The sequence below is a fragment of the Spea bombifrons genome, chromosome 4 (genome assembly GCF_027358695.1).
Source record: "Spea bombifrons isolate aSpeBom1 chromosome 4, aSpeBom1.2.pri, whole genome shotgun sequence".
In the NCBI taxonomy this organism is placed as follows: Eukaryota; Metazoa; Chordata; class Amphibia; order Anura; family Pelobatidae; genus Spea; species Spea bombifrons.
The window spans coordinates 105929274-105944484 of NC_071090.1; the positions used below are offsets into that span (position 1 = coordinate 105929274).

At 45.1% G+C, this 15211-nt stretch overlaps 1 protein-coding gene across 3 annotated transcripts; it reads left to right on the forward strand.

Moving 5' to 3' along the window:
- Window positions 1-1562: 1562 nt before the first annotated feature.
- On the forward strand, window positions 1563-11464 carry FBXW9 (F-box and WD repeat domain containing 9). 3 transcript variants are annotated; one of them, XM_053463254.1, is made up of 11 exons: window positions 1563-1605; window positions 1954-2401; window positions 3183-3322; window positions 3499-3627; window positions 4501-4613; window positions 4689-4780; window positions 7912-8060; window positions 8410-8523; window positions 10041-10130; window positions 10991-11056; window positions 11369-11464. In XM_053463254.1, the coding sequence occupies exons 2-11, from the start codon at window positions 1999-2001 to the stop codon at window positions 11441-11443; spliced, it is 1371 nt and encodes a 456-aa protein (XP_053319229.1). In that variant the 5' UTR covers window positions 1563-1605; window positions 1954-1998; the 3' UTR covers window positions 11444-11464. The 3 variants fall into 3 exon arrangements, with proteins under 3 accessions (XP_053319229.1, XP_053319228.1, XP_053319230.1); XM_053463253.1 differs by having other exon boundaries at window positions 1585-1605; window positions 1884-2401; XM_053463255.1 differs by lacking the exon at window positions 1563-1605 and adding an exon at window positions 1682-1720 and having other exon boundaries at window positions 1958-2401.
- Window positions 11465-15211: the final 3747 nt, after the last annotated feature.

A 15211-nucleotide genomic window follows, 5' to 3' on the forward strand; every position in this document is an offset into this window, starting at 1 on the left:
GTTTGGGGGCTTAAGTGAAACGATTCAAAGGGGGGCTCCCATCAGAAATATAAGAATATAAATAAAAATTCAAAGACGTGGGAGCACAAATCCTCCGCTTATACGGTAAAAAAAAGTGATATAACATAAGGAATCGACTTGGTCCCGGAACGCCGGATCCATATCAGGTATTCATGTTGATGGGAAGGATTCCAACTTCCATTGGCCACTAGAGGAAGTGGTTCAGGTAGCCTACTCTGGGAAGTTCCCAGGGGTACCTATAGTGCTGCCCCCTGTAGGATGTGTGATGTATAAACGCCCAGAAACATGTAGAACTATGATATATCCGGGGGGATCAGAGGATCTCTCCAACCGACCCATTCTCCCGACCGTCCACAAAAACAGTTCCCCCTGAAAATCTGAGGAAGGGACCTAACAACTTGGTCTCGAAAGCTCGCAATCAAACTCTCAGTTAGCCAATAAATGGTATCATTTTAACTATACTTTTCCCCTGAAAATCAGGACAGTCGTAAAAAATCTAATTATGCAACTGAGCTAAAAATGTATAATGTTCAAATTAGAAAACCTTAATCCAAAACTAAGAATTCAAAATTAGCACACAGATTGAAAGTATTTAATTCCATCGCCAAAAGAAATTCTAAATGTTTTCCGCCTCGGATTCCGGCTGTTATGGGAAGCTTCTTCCCGTTTCTCTAGGATGCCGCCCCTTCGCTGTCACATGGGAGGGGAGTGGGTGGCCCAGGCACTTTACGACATTTTTAATGAGCTGGGTCATAAAGTCCAACCGTAAACTCTTGCCTGATATTTTAGGACGTCTCGCTCGTACCTCGTGCATTACCTCTAGGGTGATCGTGCCCCCCATACCAAACATCCCCTGTCAGACATTATTTAACCCGCATCCGCCATGTTTCATATCATTCTCGATGACACACCGTCGATCTTCATGTCGTTGTTTTATGATGGGGGTCTGGCCAGGTTTCCAGATAACATTTATGGCAGGATCTTCTGGTATACCTACAAGACGCCCTGTTAACCCTTCATATAACCTCAATATAGAAACCTTACTGTACAGCAGCTCTTGTGGGACTACAACGCCCATAAGGCTTCACAGTCTCTTGGGCGCTGTAGCTTTACGGCACCTGTGCTTATGATGTGGCCAGTCCTGCGTTTTAACTATGTTACCAGCCACCACCAACTGCCTTTTGGTTGTAATCACTGCTTTTACACCATCCACAAATATGAATCCTTTCAAGCAATAGCCAAGCACCATGGGAGTCGTAGTTCCACAGCAGCCCGGAAACCCACCTGTACGTTTTAGTACTACTCCTCTGAACCAAGCCCTTCAACTGCTAGCAAACTCAAACCAAGCCGGTGCTCCGGGTACAGGAGCAGTGGGGCGGATATTTGCGACTTTCCCGGACGCCACAATTAACGCTACACAATAGACTTCCATCCTGCCCTTAACAAACATGGCGCGTAAAGCCGCCGTTTACCTCAGTTTTCCCCTACGCGGTTTCCATGGACGCACAGCCGAGCGAATGAATGCTCTCCTTTAGTGACGTCAGAGGTATGAGCCGGAAGGATGGGAGGTGTCCTAGGAGACAGGTGTGTATAATGGTAGAATACGGAGCTCTACTGTAGAATACGATTATTTCACTGTGTCAAATGTGGACGTATATTCGTTTAGCGTGATATTTACCTCATAATTTTATAAAAGGTTGTCAGGTGCCTTGTTACCTAATTTAAAATATAAAACCCGAAATATACATACATATGATATATATAACACATGTTACATTTATGTGTGTGTTGTTGCCATGTCTAACCTCCTCATTGATAGAGTAATTCAATTAGACTCAGTCTTTTTATTTATTTCATGACAGATTCGCTTTACTGCTATCCCCGCGTCTGGACTTTTTCACTTCATCGAGTGCCTCCGTTTTTATGTTTCAGGTAGTCGGATGGTGAAGACGCTTTGCGCTTTGTACTCGTACCGTCATGGCAAGTAATCTGCTAGCGGAATCAGATAACGACTCTGACGTGGAAACCTCGGAGGACCCGGATAAGCAGGCGCTGGATTACGTATCCAGGGTGTTGACAACCCAGACCCTGAAAGACAGACTTCATAACCTTCCTCTGCCCCTGGGGTCCCAAGACGAGTCTCACCATAGAAACTTGGATTTGAAGAAGTCGCCGGTAGCGGGGGATGACGACGAAGACTCTTCCTTTCTCTTACTCCCTCTAGAACTGATTCTTCAGATCCTCTCTCATTTGGATCCTCGCTTTATCCTCACTGTACTGCCGCAGGTGTGCCGAACCCTCCGCTACATTGTGACAGAGGAAGTGACGTGGAAAATACGTGTCCAGAAAAGGGTCAGCGCTAATTTTCCGGTGGTGGAACGTACGTTTATGGGGCGTCGGGTGAACCACGTTTAGCCACGTAACGCGAACCAAATACCTTGACCCGATGACACAAACTCACAAATAGAAACACAAGCTGTAGGCAGTTTGAATAAAGGATTTCTGTTATGCCGGAAGCTTTTTGTTACACACCGGTGGCTTATGTATCCTGAATTCTGTTGACTTAATGTCAGCAGGATATACTATTCAGAGGAACACAGATCAGGATATGCACACATCTCAACCTAGGGGCATTTTGCACGTGTTTCCCCCTCCCATAAGACCCAAAACCTTACTTGGTCTTTGGCCTTGTCTTATATCAATCGCGTCTTTTATATTCGTACTGCTATACGTCTACCACATCTGCTGGAAAGCTAATTAATGGATTCGTTATTGGCACTGTGTGATCCTTACAAGTGTCCTGCGATAAATGGCCACGCGATTCCTTAGGCGCCAACAGATATCTATCAAATATACAAAATTCTGAAGCCATTAATTATCGTAGGATTCCATAATAATATAAGGAGGTACCTTTTATATTTGACCTCTGACCCTAAATTCCTACAAATCACACCAAAAGAGGGAGTTCTGGCCCTTTACAGATCTCTGGTCAGACCTCACCTAGAGTATTATTTTCATCAGAGCGCCTTTGTTTTTAATATTAACAAAAAAACAAAAACATTTTTGTATGATTAAAATTTTTGTGCTTGTGTGAGTAAAATCGACATGTTTTCCAGCCCAAAATATCTGACAGTCCTAAAAAAACCTTTTGTCTGTTGCAGAGGAGAATTTTGATTGGCCAGCCGCGTGCATTGAACTTGAAGAGCAGCTTTCTCATTGGCCGGACAATGGGAAGAAGGCAGAACATTTCTCATTAAACGATGGTCACTTTGCTTCTGTGGATGCTGTGCTGCTTCTTGAGGTTGGTCCCGTGTTTCTATTTATTGAGGCTTGAGTTAAAGTGATAATTTACACAGAATCGTAATCATCGTATGAAATATAAGTCTTACAGTAATATGGCTGCTATTAATGTATCGGTGCCTTGTACAGCTGCTTTAGGTGAGAATGACTCTCCTTCCTTCGGCTTTGTCCCCTCAGGGGGGCTCTCTTTGCGTGTCCGGATCACGAGATAGAAATGTCAGCCTCTGGGACCTGAGAGATCTGGGAAAAGGCCAAGGCAAAGTAAACGTAAAGGTTTTGGGAACAGAGAAAACGGGAACTCACAAGGTAACAGCATCATGTTTGCCGCTGGCACACGTACTCCCTGCATGTTACGGCGCACACTTTGCATTGACCAATTTCGAGGCTTCACCAAGGGTTAAATCCAGAGTTTTCTAGACGGAAGTTCTTTCACTTACTGGTAACTTTCAATGTATGGAGCCCTACTCTGTGCGCTACATCTTTTCCTGTCTTCACAGGACGCAGCCATGCTTGTGAACTTCCATGGTGTATAAGTACAGAGCATTGTATGTGTCCGTTATATATGTCTTATTATTATTTAATGGTCTATGTAGCGCTATCGTATGTAAACTGGGTGGGACGTTCAGATGATGTTGACTTCCAAGAGGATTTTTCTCGTTCTCTTATCGAATAGATGCTTTAATTAAGGAGGCTTCGTAAGGTTTCTTGGTTGTACACAGGAAGTATTCCCATTACCCCCAGCCGTACATAGAATCTGATGGCAGATTGGAACCATCCGGCTCTTTTTTTCTGCTGTGAAGATGTAAACCTTAATCGGTCCTTGGCCTTGTCTTGCGTTCAGGAGCTGTACGCCCGTCCAATGCATGTTTAAATTCACTGTATTAGCCTCTACCGCTTCTGCCGGCAGGCTGTTCCACTTATCTGCCACCCATGACATTTAAGTCTTGGTGTTACATCACGGTAATACAAGATATTCCTGGTTTTCAAGTGTTTTGCGGCAGCCGCATATTGTCTATCAATAATTTTGAACACTATTTTGTTCTTGGGAGCACTCATGAGTGATTCTCCTGGGGGTGGATGTTAGGAGTTAAGCGCAGTGCCATTTATATTTAGGGTTAAGTTAACCCTTGATAAGGCTGCCACTAAAGGGGAAATGTAACTTTGTTCTTCTTTCTGCAGGGTTGGGCATGGTCTCTGGCGTCCTGTGGGAATCTGTTGGCCTCAGGCTCCTGGGATAGCACTGTGAAGATCTGGGACATGGGGGCAGAGGGACAGCAAGTTGGCGACATTAAGTATGATGCCACTTACCATAAACTAATTCCCTGGCCTCTGTGACTTGAGTTCTGATGGTCATACCTTTTGTTTAGGGGACGCGCTGCAATTTTGTGTCTTGCCTTCCAACCGGATATTTTGGTTGCTGGATCATATGACAAGAGAGTGAGTGTATACGACCCCAGAGGTGAGCGTTTCCTGATAGGAATATATGTAACATTAATGTATACTTCTATTATTCTTTATCTCTGCAAACATATATAATGCAAATCAGCGTTAATAATATGTAAATACCCTTTTTGGAGTTAAACAGCTTTAAAGACCCCAGATATGCCTTCTTCACATATACCGTATACAAGTTTTTTTCCAGAGCAAATGCTTAAATAGGTCTGACTATGAGACTAAGATCTAGGGCTGCAACTAACGATTATTTTAATAATCGATTAGTTGGCCGATTATTTTTTCGATTAATCGATTAGTCGGATAAAAAAAATGAATGTAAATTTTTCATTTATTTAAAATAATTTACTAAACAAATGATGTTAAATACAAACAGCAGAATAAAAAAACTTTGATAATACATTTCTTGTCTTTATTTCCCAACCAGCCCCCCAATATATGCACATTTGAGCCCAGGCTTGCTACGCTGCCTCCCAGACATGCCATGCTGCCCCCCCACATATGCCACGCTGCCTACCACAGCACTCCACGCTGCCTCCCACATATACCACACCACGCTGCCTCCCACATATACCACACCACGCTGCCTCCCACATCTGCCACGCCACGCTGCCTCCCACATATGCCACGCCACGCTGCCTCCCACATATGCCACTCCACGCTGCCTCCCACATCTGCCACTCCACTCTACCCCCCACATGCCACTGTGCCTGATACGCCTTATACCCCCTGAAACACCACTCCATCCTCCCCAGACATGCCACCCTGCCCTCCCCACATATGCCACGCCATGCTGCCTCCCACATCTGCCACTCCACAATGCCTCCCACATATGCCACGCTGCCTCCCACATCTGCCACTCCACAATGCCTCCCACATCTGCCACTGTGCCTGATACGCCTTATATCCCCTGATACCCCACTCCATCCTCCCCAGACATGCCACCCTGCCTCCCAGACATGCCACTTCTCTACCCCCAGATATGCCTTATACACCCTGATACACCACTCCGTCCTCCCCAGACATGCCACACTGCCCTCCCCACATATGCCTTATATACTGTATATGCCTTATACCCCCAGATATGTCACTTCACTGCCCCCAGGATTTAGATTCCCCTAAATTAACCCTAAACCCCCCATTAACCATAACTGCCCCTAAATTAACCCTTAACACCCCCTTAACCACAGCATCCCCTAAATTAACCCTAAAGACCCCATCAACCACAGCATCCCCTAAATTAACCCTAAACACACCATTAACCACAACTGCCTCAAATTAACCCCAAACACCCCATTAACCACAGCTGCTCCTAAATTAACCCTAAACACCCTATTAACATAACTGCCCCTAAATTAACCCTAAACACCCAATTAACCATAACTGCCCCTAAATTAACCCTAAACACCCCACTAACCATAACTGCCCCTAAATTAACCCCCACCTCCCCTAACTTTCAGTAGCCCAAATATATATATATATATTACATATATATATATATATATATATATATATATATATATATATATATATATATATATATATATATATATATATATATATATATATATATATATATATACACACACACACACACACACACACACACACACACACATTATATATATACTTACAGTTAGATGAGTGTCACAGCCATGTGGTTCTGGCCTGGAGAAGGAAGGGGCGGGGCCAGTTGTCACAGTGATTACAGGGAGGGGGAGTAAGTAGGAGCTGCTGCTGTGAGACGGTGAGTCAGACTAAACGGATTATATAATGAGGGGGATTTTTCAGAGTGTTTGCTCTGAAAAAACCCTCATTTTATAATCGATAATAATCGATTCAACTAATCGATAATGAAATTCGTTGCCAACGAATTTCATTATCGATTATTATCGATTTTATCGATTAGTTGTTGCAGCCCTACTAAGATCCAGATCCCCTGCAGCGCTGCAGGGGACCTGGATCCTCCTGTCTTATGCCCCCCCACTTTACCGGAGCTTCTGAGTCCCCGGTGTGTAGCCGGGGCAGCGTGTAGAGCTCTATGCGATTCGCGTAGACAACTTCCGCTGCAGCCAGAAGGAGGTGCGCTTAGCAGCAGGGGTTGTCTGCGTCCATCGCGCAGACCTTCCCCGGCTGTCAGAGATCAGAGTTCCCCGCACCGGGCGAGGTATAGGGAGGTATAAGGCATTTCATGAGGCAGAGTGGTATTAAGGGGGTTAAAAGGCATTTCATGCCTTATGCCCCCCATTTAACACCCCCGACCCCCCAAACTTACCTGTGCTCCTGATTCCCGGTGTGTTGTCCAGGCAGCGGGTTGACGCCTATTGATTGGAATTCTCCAACCGTAACGGTGGGTTTTACCCATCATAATTAGGACTTCTTAGCATTTTTGTACTATTGTACTTCCATCATTTACCTCTAAGAGACGCTCTGGTCTACGAAATAACTTTAAGACAATTACATATGTGTTTGGCATTTATCCTTGGTCACCCATATCTCTAGACGTGACCTCCTAGGTAGTAAATCAGGTTTTGGGGGGTCTTACAACGTATCCCCCATTCCCATTTACATGCCTAGAGGTATGCAGCTTCTATTCCTTAACTTTCTCATAGAGGATAAGGCTAATTAGGTAATATTTGCCGAAGCAGCTATATTCATAAACGCTTCTTTGTTCTCAACAAGGACAAAACAAATTACGTGATTAAGGAAAACAAAATGGTTCTGACTCCGTTTTGTGCTCATATAAAATACGCGTATATGGAATACCTGTTTTCCATCATAAAATATCTGACAAAGCGTAAAGTGGAAAGTAGAGTTTATAAGAACGAATAAATAATAATTGTGAATAAACACGGTTGCTTGAAAGACATCAATATCTTTCTCTGACCTTGGTACCTGACCTTCATGCGCATGGAGTATCGGTGGCGCCACACACCATGTATTAGAGGCCAAGCGACAGATTTCTTTAATCCGTTGTAATGATCAGGTCCTGTAATGACTTTATTATTATTGAATTGTTTTTTTTTTAATAAACGTAGTTTCGAAACATTCTTCAGTACTGAAAAATCAGACAGAAGGTGTGTGTGGGGGGGTTCTGCTCACCTGGGGGTTTTTCACACCTGAGAACTTTACTTACAGCGGCGAATCCTTTGATTAAGACGCGGAAGATCCACTCGAGTCCCGTGCTGTGCCTGGTGGCTGACGACCGACACATTGTATCCGGCAGCGAAGACCGAACCTTGGTGGTGTTTGACCGCCGAGCCAATGCGGTGTTGCAGAGGATGCCTGTAAGGAAGACGCTGTATTACCCATGTTACCCTATTACCCTAAACATTCCTTTAATAACCCTCCCTCGATACATCCATATATTGTTTCTATTCCTCTGTCCATGTCTGACGTTCCCCAGGTCTTTCCCGTTTGTTATGGGACTTTTCTTTCTTTCTCTTTCCTTTTCTGCCCAACTCCGTGCCTTTCTCACTTCTGTCCTCACCATTTTCTGTATCGTTTCCATTTCTTTCCTCTTCCTCTTGCAGTACCACTTTCTTTCTTCCTTTTCTCGCCTCCAGAAGACCAAGTCATTTTTAATAAGTCCTCCCCGCTTCCTCACTGCCAACATTTTCTTGCTCTCCCTTACAGCTGGATAATTACCTGTTTTGTATGTCCTATGAAGCCCCGCAGCTATGGGCAGGGGATAACCAAGGCATGATCCATGTGTACGGGAGCCATGGAGGGACATTCCAGAGTCTGCGGGTGAGCCGGAACTTACACATTCTATATATACATGTAGGAATATTTCAGTACACCAACATCCAATGTCTGTATACAGCAAATACAAGCTATATCCTATACATTATATCAGGTAGATTGCAAACCGCCATGTCAACCAACGGAGCGTTCCCGCGGATTTCTCCATTTAAAGCAGATCTGCTGCTGTTATTATTGTTATTGCATGTATTAGATATTAGTATTTTTTGTATTTTATAGGAGCGGCCATCGTAGCTTCCTGTTCTCAGACTCTTGAGTGATTAAGTTACGTCTCCCCTATCGCTAGGTTGCCGATGTTGATTGATTCAGGCAGCCATTGTAATGGTGGGTGGTGGGAGAAGAGAGACGAACATTTAAACCAAATCCCTCTAAAACAATAGCGCTAATCGACAAACAAAAAGCACAACCTAGAAGTAGTTTTGGTGAATCAACTTAGTTATAGTAAAAGTTTTGATTTGCAAGCACAAGAATTGCTCTTTGTACAGCGCTATGGAATTTGATGGTGCTACATAAAACAAAAAATAATAATAATGCGCTGTGTACATTTACCTACTCACGTTTACAGACTAGATCCTAAGGGATTTTTGAGAATATAGGTTATTTAGCGTGTGCTGTATTATTATTATTTATTAATTATTATTATTATGGCCAGAAAGGGAAACGCCATGGTCCATGGGGTCCAGTGACATTAAAGGATGGACTGGAGCTTTTCTTTGGGAAACAGATGGTTTAATTCCCTGTTACCTGTAACGAGGACGGCTGGATCGTAGTATAATTATGCACCCGGGGCTCGCGTAGTTCTGATCTCAGTAAATAACGCAGCTTGATACACGGCGACCACACTCTGTATACAGTATAACATCTGTGACGGGGCCACGGTGTACCTCCTTCTGGCTTTTTTTTTAGCTCAGACATGCTAAAATGTTTTTTGCCTGCAGGCTGTTTGAGAAATGTTTATTTGCTTAAGGACACCACAAGATTTCTGTAAAGAAACCAGAATTTACATTATTATTATTTATTCAGACTTTTATTTGGAATGCAAGCCGATAAGCCCCTCTACGCCAAAGCCCGGTGTCCCTACGACAAACCCTACCCTTTGTGTCTAAGCCCCTCCCCTTTCCGGTCACCGGCATCTAAAGGGTTACCACGAAAGCGTCCATAAGCAGAGTTTCACGGGCAAACTCTGCTCAGATGTCAGAGGAACAGAGATCAGAGAAGACACGGCGGGGGGGGGGCTTCTGTTAAATTAAGTCAAAAGAAGCCTATCGAGTATTTAAAATTCTCGAACCTTAAAGGGGCAATAAAAGGCGCACACCGCTATCGTATGCATTAAAGTACATATAGTGGCTGGAGTGTCCCTTTAACTTCATGTTATTCCATAGAGAAACATTTAGTCCCCATTGTACAGCGCTACGGAATTTGATGGCGCTATATAAAACAATAAATAATAATAATATTTGCGACTGATAGTAACGGGTATCTTTATGTTGTTGCGATTTCAGAGCTTTGATGTCGGTCACATGTCCCAAGTCACCGGTATCTGGCATTCGGCAGGCGCGCTTTACACGACCTCCACAGACAAGACGATGAAGGTGACCGAGCCGCTGCAAATCTCTTACTACAAGTATCTTAAACCCCGGCGCTGTATACAGTAATAACCCCCCGGCGCTGTATACAGTAATAACCCCCCGGCGCTGTATACGGTAATAACCCCCCAACGCTGTATACAGTAATAACCCCCCGGCGCTGTATACAGTAATAACCCCCCAACGCTGTATACAGTAATATAACCCCCAGCGCTGTATACAGTAATAACCCCCCAACGCTGTATACAGTAATAACCCCCCGGCGCTGTATACAGTAATAACCCCCCGGCGCTGTATACAGTAATAACCCCCCGGCGCTGTATACAGTAATAACCCCCCAACGCTGTATACAGTAATATAACCCCCAGCGCTGTATACAGTAATAACCCCCCAACGCTGTATACAGTAATAACCCCCCAACGCTGTATACAGTAATAACCCCCCGGCGCTGTATACAGTAATAACCCCCCAACGCTGTATACAGTAATAACCCCCCGGCGCTGTATACAGTAATAACCCCCGGTGCTTCATACAGCTAATACCGTCACCATCACTGGCCCAGTTTGTATTTAGTTTCACACTCGCTCTATCGTTGCACACCACGCGCACTCTAACACTGCCCTCGCATTTGTTTTACCCCACTTCCATTTCTGTGTCACATCTGCTGTTTCCAGCTCGTATCTGTGTCTCCCACCCAAGTGCCGCCATCATAGAAACATAAAATCTGATGGCGGATGTGAACCGTTCCGCCCCGTCAAGTCTGCCCGTTTTTCCTGCCGTGGGGGTCCTTTGTTTGCTATTCCTTTAAAAAGCCGCTGTCGTTGGGTCGCCCTGACTTATCAGCTAACGGCGTCTTCTATGTCTAGGTTCACATTCCTACAGACCCACCCCGGACCCTCCACACAGAGCCGCACAGCAGTGTCGTCAATGGGGTAAGTGTCTGTAACTTACCAAGGTGGGGGGGTAACAGGGTCCCGTAAGCAGAAGGGGGTAGATAGAGCTGATCAGCATTTATCCCGAGGGGGCCTGAGCTCGCTGGGTGATGTACAACAGCAGCGTCAGACGGGTGAGTGTTGTCAAGTTAAAAGATCATGCAAATTTGCTCAAACGCTCTTGCCCCCATGTCTCTTTTTCTCTGCCCTCCCCCACCTCTCCTTTTTTCTCTCCCCACCTTGCTTTCACGCCAGCTCCCCTTTCTGTAACGTTACGGCCTTGCTCATACGCCTCCCGCTAATGTCTTGCAGGTCAGCGTGGCCGGACGAACCGTTGCGGCAGCTTCTGGGGCGCAGACCGTGGAGATCTGGAGATTTCCCGAATAAACGGTGCATTAAAAAAAAAAACAATAGCAGCAAAATCTCCTAGAGAGAGAGACGTCCCGTGAAAGAGAGGGGCGAAGGCTTGGAAGGAATTACAGGTCTTTGGTCGAGAGACTCGCATTAAGTCAATCTGTTCCTTCTTTTAAAATGTATGTTTGGTTTTATTTTAATTTCAGCATCTCCTTGGATTTTCTTTTTTTCCAGACAGTATGTAAAGGAGCTTTGTCACCTAAAAAGTGTATCGCAATGTGAATACAGACCGAAGTGACCTGTAACTTCCCCCTAGAACTGCAAGCTAATATATATAATATATAATATATATATATATATAAGGTAGATTTTAAAGTACTGGCTTCTCTTTCATGACATCATCTTGCGTCGGCTCGTGTTCTTTATTGCAGCCGGTTATTTCCATAGGCTGCTTGGAGCTTGATGAGCTGGCGCGGGCTCATAAGTCCCCCTCCATTCTAGTATTGTTCTGTACGTACAAAAAGAGTCCGGTGGCATAAGTGGAGCTCGGGGGTCCGCCTCGGCACCGTCTTCACTTGTGTGCCCCGCAATGGATGTCTCATCCATCTCTGAACCTACCGAACAGAGACAAAGGTCATAAAGGGAGCTCGACCAGCATGTGTATGTATGTGTGTGTGTATATATATATATATATATATATATATATATATATATATATATATATATATATATATATCTCATTCTTTATATCAACACTGCTGTTCTATAATGTACCCTGAAAGCATCTGTATTGTATTAATATTTATGGATTTTATATCAAATAGGATATCGATGGAAGTTCGGATTATATGTAAACGTTACGAGGGTTGAGCGTTTTGATTTTTTTTATTGCTGCGAGAGGCTGTGCGTTTCGGCCGAAGCTAGTAATGAGCAAAAGGAAGCCGAGAATAAAAACCTGACCGACTAGAAGCTTACGCTGAATTCTGATTGGCTTCTTAACATTTTCAGCCAATAAGAACGTCTCAAATCCATCCCCCTTATTGGCCATAAAATGCAGGGATGAGAATGAACTGAGATGACCCCCCGTCTGATAACACAAGCCCCGTGCCGTTACATGTGAACGTCGGTAACCGCGAGCTGAACTTCATTTGTAGTGTCACCGTCACTTTAACTGCTGTACCTTAACAGCGTTTGCCGTCTCTCTCCCGAGAGGACATTCCATGCATCCACTACCTTCCCTAATCTAGCACATACTTTTTGGTAAAGTATGCTTTGCTGCTCTTTTCTTTTGGTTTGATTTTTAGACGGTTTTACCATAGTATCCGCATCACAAGCTGACCCGGTAATTATATTAATATATAATAAATTAAATAATAAAGCATTCAGGTTTTTAATATTTCCGTGGGTTACCAATAATAAATTATTGTCCTCGTATAGCTGTTTATTGCGTTATTTATTGTTTGCCTGCTCTTGTTTATTGTTTGCTGTCTCCCTGCTCTTCTACGTTCATATGTTTGCCCGCTCTTATTTATTGTTTGCCCGCTCCCTGCTTTCCTAAGTTCAAGAATCCTGTATGCTGATAAGACATCGAGCAAACACCCGGCCGCGCATGTGATATCAACAGAAGCATGATTGTGTATACACGGTTGTGTATGTTTATTCACGCGGCGCCCGGCAGGTACGCTGTCAAGTGTTGCCTATAGAATGCCGAAAATATATCCTTAAAATCTCAAAAAAAGAAGGTTTCCAGTCATAGCTCTCGTGAAACGGACGGTCCGGGGTCCTCGTAGACAAGCAATGCCTATGAAAGGACTTTGCCAGTACTTACCTTAGGGAGAAGCTGCAGTGCAGCATCTTCCGACCCACTTAATGTCTCGCTGTTACGAAGCCCCCGAGGGGCTGCGATAGAACTCAGGGTCCCAAACGGAGCGCCTGCCGAGCCTTTGCTGGAGCTGACTGGCGGCAAACGCATCACGCGTGAGAAGATGCTTTCCACCAAACACGTCTCCTGCACGGGAATGTAGCTGGGGGCAGGGGGGCAAATGCTTCACTATAGGGGGGTTATAGGGGGATGGGCTCCGGAGGATTCCTCAGCAAGTTATTGAGCTATAGAATGAAATTTGTTTCTGGGACAGACCGCCTGCTAAGGTTTCATGCGGGAGGAAGGTCTGGCTGCTGGTGTGGAAATGCTAAGGTTTCCGGGCCGTAAGTAGTCTGGAGAAGCTGAAAGGGTGGAATAGTGAGGTTCAAGGTACAGAAAATATGACGAATAGCTAAAAACTGCTTTTACAACCCAAACGTCGACCGGACAGAACAATAATAATAGCACCGGTGCCGTTAAAAGCCACAAAGAAGAGCGAGGGGCTCCCGGAGGCATTTTGGCGAGATTAAGAATCGCTCCGTTTGGCTTTTATTTTTAATAAATGTTTTTTTGGAATTTCCCTCTCATCTCGGGATATTATTCCGCCGTCTCGTACCCGCGATGCTGCTGCCGGACGGCTTTGCGAGCCTAGCGTGTGACTTAGGGGACGCGTGGATGTGCCCGATGGCGCTGTGATCGTGGGACTTCGACGTAGATCCTGGCTCACCTCCGAGGCAGCCTCATAAGACTGTGATTGTTGGGAGCTGGGACGGTTCCCAGCGTTTTTAATTGCCTCTAGGAAGATCTCTGAGCGGCGTTTCGCTCTAAGCGGTTGCTAGCTCTCCCCCCAACCACCCCCGCCCCCACCATCCCGATTCCTTTTGACCCCATTTAATTAGGGGCCTGTGATTAGGATGCTTGTATTTTGGTTTATATTACGATTTTTTTATTGTTTTTACTGTTTCTGGGTCTCGCGTTGTGCGGTTGTACCCGAGGTATTTGATTTTATTTATCTACATACAAGAGCGGGAGGTAGGAGTGCGACCTCGGCTGAAGGCGGAGGGACCGTTACCCGGGGCGCCAACAAGCCCTGACCCCTACCGGATGAAGCCAAAGGAGGAAAAGCCCGAGAACCCTACTTTGAGTACAAACTCGGCCCCGGATAAAACACATCAGGGAACAGACCGCTTTCTCTGCGATAGAATCATTCTGAGTCAGCCTTGGAACGTACGATTGGCTCGATAGTATGGTCGCTCCGTGCTACCGGTGTGCTTTCCGTGAGAGAGGCTTTAACCCTTTGGGGGTAAAGGGATTTGGCCGCTGATCTCGGCTAATGAACCCAACTGAGAATACATTACCCGGAACGCTCTGATCTCTGGAGTTACCCGTAAGGCATCCGTGAGAGGGAGAGAGAAAGGACTCTCGTGTTCCCTCTTTACTTAATGACAGTGAAAGGCGGAATAAATCTAGCCCTCGTCCCGGGTTAACGGTCCAAATAAAATAAATTAATGTAGGCTTCAAAATATTAATCTGGTCTACCATATCCATCCACCCCTATAGGTACCAAACTCAGACTTCACTGCTCTGTCCTCCAGGATTAAAGTCTACATAGGAGCGACCCCCCCCCACTAACGAACTAAAACAGTCTTCAATTCATCTGACCGAGCCGAGTCATTGATATATACGGTAATAATGTCATGGATTCCGATGAAATCGCGGCCGAACACCCAGCTCTAATGATTGAATGATGGAGTTGGGTGGTTCAGAACGGGATGCTGTCAGTCTGGTTCTTCTGGTCCGATGGCGCGACGCACCCCGTCTCTCCATGACTCACTAACCTTCCTCACCTACCTGCCTTGGAGTCCAGATTTCTGGTTAGAAAGTCCAGCCAACCAACTAACCAGCCAAGCCGGTTCTAGAAGGTCAGCTGTTAACCTAAC